The sequence below is a fragment of the Setaria italica genome, chromosome II, assembly GCF_000263155.2.
Source record: "Setaria italica strain Yugu1 chromosome II, Setaria_italica_v2.0, whole genome shotgun sequence".
Lineage (NCBI taxonomy): Eukaryota > Viridiplantae > Streptophyta > Magnoliopsida > Poales > Poaceae > Setaria > Setaria italica.
The window spans coordinates 29,738,392-29,744,153 of NC_028451.1; the positions used below are offsets into that span (position 1 = coordinate 29,738,392).

Sequence of the window (5,762 nt, forward strand, 5' to 3'; positions counted from 1 at the left end):
AATGAAGACGTTGGGCATAGTTATCGGGCGGGGCAAAAATGGAGAGGTATTTTGAGCTAGAATGTGAGGGAGATTGATGTGTCATATATAGTATGCATTATTGCAGTGGTTTAAAAATGATGCTACCTTGTCTAGACGGTTTATCTTATCAAATTCAATATGGTTTTTTAAATCCATACTTGTTGAACTTGCATACCGTGTTCATTTCTGCTACGATGTTCTCCGCCGAGCAGCAACGTATGTCAAGAAGGAGGTTCGATTCTACAAGAAAGAGTGGATACGGACATCGTGACCATGTCCCCTTTTCCGTAGCATCTAACCTCTTTCATGACGAAGTGCGGTGCCGCCCAGCTGAGGACATCCTCGCGAAATGATCACGGTCTTCAAGTTCAACAACTTCTGTAGTGGTAAGGAAAGAATTTTTGTACATAGATGACTTCTGCTACTTGTTGAACTTGCATACCATGTTCATCTCTCCGAGGATGTTTTCCGCCAAGCAGCAACGTATGTCAAGAAGGAGGTTCGATTCTACGAGAAAGAGTGGATACGGACATCGTGACCGTGTCCCCTTTTCCATAGCATCTAACCTCTTTCATGATGAAGTGCGTTGCCGCCCAGTTGAGGACATCCTCGCGAGATGATCACGGTCTTCAAGTTGAACAACTTATGCAGTGTTAAGATAATAATTTTTGTACATAGATGGCTTCTGCTACTGGAGGAAGTGGCGATGGTGGGGGCGATTGTAGTTCCTATTATGGCAAGGTTCCAATCATAGTTGGCCCTCAGCATAAGCCGAAGGAAAAGAGCGCGCTGAAAAAAGCAATGCTTCGTTATTTGCAGCAACGTCATGAAGAAGCTGTTGCCGCGGGTCAGGAACCTCCTTTTGGTGGTCGTTATGCTCCACCCTCAGTCCCGGGTGTTTCACGTCCACTTAGTACTACCGTTTCAGGCGGCACAAATAAACCTAAGGATGAGGTTGGGTCAGCGGAACCTTCGTCTTCACCGTCCAAGGATGCTTAAAGTCCTCCTTGATAATAACCAGTGGATGGCTTGTTGTATTGTATCATGTTGTTTGGGACTTTAATTTAAATATGTGTATTTGGATCTTCATGTTGTTGTATTGTACCATGTTGTTTGGATCTTTAATCGATTTTCACACGTAATCCATTGTCAAGTGTAATCCATTTTCATGCGTAATACGATGCAGATGGACTGGCAATGGATGTATAATGCAAACAGGCGGAGCAAGGCGTTTATTGATGGCTTGCATTATTTTCTCGAAGTGGCAAAACCGAACAAGCCAGAGAATGGGTTCGTATGTTGTCCATGCTTCCAATGCAATAACAGGAAGGAGTATTCAAAGGATTCCTGGGGGACTATTCACAGCCACTTGTTTAAATACGGTTTCATGCCTAACTATTTTGTTTGGACCAAGCACGGTGAACTAGGGGTTGTAATGGAAGATGGTGAGGAGGAGGAGGAAGATGACACCATTCCGGACTGGGTTGCAGGCCAAGCTTTTGCAGGTACTACAATGGGCGAGGCTGATGAAGATGAGTTTGCAGAAAATGGCCCTACTGATGACCTTGGTCAGGTGATACGAGATGCATACAGAGATTGCGAAACTGAGAAGGAAGCAGCAAAGTTGCAGCGCATGATAGATGATCACCAAAAATTGTTGTACCCAGGTTGCCAGCAGGGCCATAAAAAATTAGGTACAACACTAGAATTTGTGCAATGGAAGGCAAAAAATGGTGTGTCCGATAAGGCATTTCAGGGGATGTTGAACATTGTTAAGAAGATTCTCCCCGAGAATAATGAATTACCGTCCACAACATATGAAGCTAAACAGATTATTTGCCCTCTCGGATTGGATGTTCAGAAGATACACGCATGCCCTAATGACTGTATCCTCTATCGTGGTGATGAATACGAGAAATTGGATGCTTGTCCCGTCTGCGAAGCCCTGCGGTATAAGATCAGGCGAGATGATCCTGGTGATGTCGAGGGGCAGTCTCCCAAGAAGAGAGTTCCCGTGAAGGTGATGTGGTATTTCCCTATAATACCACGCTTGAAGCGCTTGTTCAGGAACAAGGCGAATGCTAAGTTGATGCGATGGCACAAAGAAGACCGTAAGGAAGATGAGATGTTGAGACACCCCGCAGATGGGGCACAGTGGAGATCAATTGATAGAACATTCCCAGACTTTGAAAGTGAAGCAAGGAACATAAGGTTTGGTTTAAGCACTGATGGATTCAATCCATTCGGTGAGTTGAGTAGTGGCCATAGTACTTGGCCTGTGACCCTTTGTATGTTCAACCTTCCTCCTTGGCTATGCATGAAGCGGAAGTTCATTATGATGCCGGCGCTTATCCAAGGCCCAAAACAACTCGGCAACGACATTGACGTGTACCTAAGGCCGTTGGTTGATGACCTTTTACAGCTCTGGAAGGAAGAAGGTGTACGTGTGCGGGATGAGGATAGACAAGAGATCTTTAATCTACGAGCACTGTTGTTCGTAACCATCAATGATTGGCCTGCATTGAGTAACCTTTCAGGATAGACAAATAAGGGATATCGGGCATGCACCCACTGTTTAGACGACACAGACAGCATGTACTTGAAGCACTGTAAGAAGGTCATCTATATGGGTCATCGTCGATTTCTCCCTGCTCACCACCAGCTGAGAAAGAGCGGGATGCATTTCAAAGGGGCGCCAGACCATCGTAAAAAACCTGCACACCGTAATGGAAAGTGTGTGTTCGAGATGATGAAGGATGTAAATGTAGTCTTTGGAAAGGGACTTGGTAGCCAACCTTTTCCGAACAACGATAACGGACATGCACCCATGTGGAAGAAAAAGTCAATATTTTGGGAGCTACCTTATTGGGAAATCCTAGAGGTTCGCAACGCAATAGATGTGATGCACCTGACGAAGAATCTTTGCGTGAACGTGCTAGGCTTCATGGGTGTTTATGGAACCTCAAAAGATACATTGGAAGCACGACAGGACCTGAAAGCCATGGGGCAACGAGATGACCTACATCCGGAAAAGAGAGATAATGGACAACACTACTTACGTCCTGCCAGTTACACTCTCAGCAAGGAAGAGAAGGATAGCATGTTTGAATGCTTGAATAGTATGAAGGTCCCGTCTGGGTACTCCTCGAATATAAAGGGAATAATAAATATGAAACAAAAGAAGTTTACAAATCTCAAGGCTCATGACTGCCACATGTTGATGACCCAGTTGCTTCCGGTTGCACTGAGGGGTGTTCTACCAGAAAATGTCCGGTTGCCGCTCGTAAAACTATGCGCGTTTCTCAATGCGATTTCGCAGAAGGCAATCGATCCATCCAAGCTATCAAAGCTACAAAACGATGTGGTGCAATGTCTTGTCAGTTTTGAGTTGTTATTTCCACCATCCTTCTTCAATATTATGACGCACTTACTGGTTCACCTAGTAAAAGAGATTGGTATTCTCGGACCTGTATACCTGCACAATATGTGGCCTTTCGAGAGGTTCATGGCAGTCCTAAAAAACTATGTTCTTAATCGTGCCTGTCCAGAAGGAAGCATCGCCAAGGGATATGGAACAGAGGAGGTGATCGAGTTTTGTGTTGATTTTATTGATTCAATTGACTCGATTGGGGTTCCAACTTCACGCCACGAGGGGAGGCTCCGAGGAATGGGCACCCTTGGAAGGAAATCAAGTTTGAGCAATGATACTGATTTGTTCGACAAGGCACACTACACTGTTCTACAACAGTCATCCTTTGTGTCTCCGTATATCGAGCAGCACAGGCAGATGGTAGCTTACAAAAACCCGACCAAATCCGATGCTTGGCTTACCCGTCATCACATGGAAACTTTTCCCTCCTGGTTGCGCCAACAACTTATGGGTAACTCTGAGATTCACCCACAGCTTGCCTGGTTAGCCAGGGGACCTGCTACCACAATCGTCAAATTCCAAGGCTATGAGATAAATGGTTACACATTTTACACGAGAGCCCAGGACCAGAAAAGCACGAACCAGAATAGTGGTGTCTGCATAGATGCCATGGACAGAAATAATAGCAAGGAGTCGTATTATGGTTTCATACAGGAGATATGGGAACTCGAATACGGCCCGCTGTACATCCCTCTATTTCTTTGCAATTGGGTGAAGCTAACTGCCGTCACCAAAGATCAGTACGGAATGGCAATAGTAGATCTGAGCAAGACTGGATACAGTGATGACCCATTCGTACTTGCCAATGATGTGCATCAGGTGTTCTATGTGAAGGACATGTGCAGCAAACCCAAGAGGAATCCAGAAGAGACATGGGAGCCAAAGTGCCACATAGTTCTTCCAGGTAAAAGAAAAATCGTGGGAGTCGAGGATAAAACAGACCAATCAGATGATTATGATCAGTTTGATGGCATGCCTCCATTCGCCATTGAAGTTGATCCAAGCATCCTGCTATCCAAAGAAGAGGCTCCGTACTTATGCCGCGATCATGATCAAGGAACTTTCGTGAAGAAGAAATTTTACAACGTTGTATTGTAATGCGTTAAATGTACATGACCTTTGTGTATTAATTGATACAATTTGTAATTTACCCTATGTATGATTTCATGTGTTCTTAAATTTGTTAGGTGAAGATTTTATAGATAAACATGAACAATGTTAACCACAAACAAACATGGATTTTTCTGCGCATTGAAATTATTTAATTGAATAATTTCTTGATCACAGCAATGCAGTAAAATAAATATTTTAGAGGCTAAATGAACTGGTATAGAATTAATGATTAATTCATACTTATTGTCAATTTACTCGTTAATTAAATATATTTTTGCATGTACAAAATCTGTGAAGGTTTTGTTTTTCATCCTGAAATGCAGTGAAAAGATAAAATAAAATCCATTTCCAAAAAATAGGCGGGAGAAGAAAACTAGGAAAAAAGACCTTTTTTCTCGGGTGCTAACAGCAACCGGGACAAAAGGCCCCCCTTTTATCCCGGTTGCAAACGGCAACCGGGATAAAAGGGTACTTTTCGTCTCCCGCCCGAACGTACCCTTTTATCCCGGTTGCCAACTGCAACCGGGATAAAAGGCCCCCCCTTTTATCCCGGTTGGTGGTGGCACCCGGGATAAAAGGGTACGCTCCCAGCCCCACCTGGCGGACGCACCCTTTTGTCCCGGGTGCCATTACGAACCGGGATAAAAGGGGGGGGGTTAAAAGGCACTGTACTCCCTTCTACCCCCCGCCAGTTACACTTAGCCAAATTTTCGCCAAGTCCCGCGCGTTCTGGTCTGCCGTCGCCGCCCGTCCGCCTCCCTCGCCGGCCGCCGCCGTCGTCGTCCCCAATTGCGCCGCCGATCGTCGTCCTCCATCCCCCCGGCCGGCCCGCCTCGATCCTCCTCGTCCGTCGCCGCACCGGCCCCCCGGCCACCTCGTCGCCTCCGGCCACCGGCTCCATCCTCGTCGCCCCTCGTCGCCGTCCCGCCTACGCCGCCGTTGTCGTCGTCGCCTCGGCCGCCGTCATCGTCGTCGCCAAGGCTGCCGTCCTCGCCGCACCGGCCGCCGCCGTCCCGCCGCCCCGGCCACCGCCCCGCGCGCGAGAGGTCCGCCGCCGCGCCGGCCGGCAACGCCGGGAGGGTTTTTTTTTAAGTTAGAAAATTAAGTTATATTTTTATGATAGATTTTTAATTTTGATTGTTAAGTTAGAAAATTAAGTTATATTTTTAAGTTAGATTTTTTTAGTTAGTTTGTTTAG

The 5,762-nt window shown here is 46.0% G+C and overlaps 1 protein-coding gene across 1 annotated transcript; it reads left to right on the plus strand.

Moving 5' to 3' along the window:
- Positions 1-1,207: 1,207 nt before the first annotated feature.
- LOC111256320 lies at positions 1,208-3,049 on the plus strand (the record flags this gene model as incomplete). Its single annotated transcript, XM_022824139.1, has 2 exons — positions 1,208-2,227; positions 2,630-3,049. Coding segments are annotated over exons 1-2 (1,440 nt in total), but the record flags the coding sequence as incomplete, so codon positions are not given.
- Between the last annotated feature and the right edge of the window lie 2,713 nt (positions 3,050-5,762).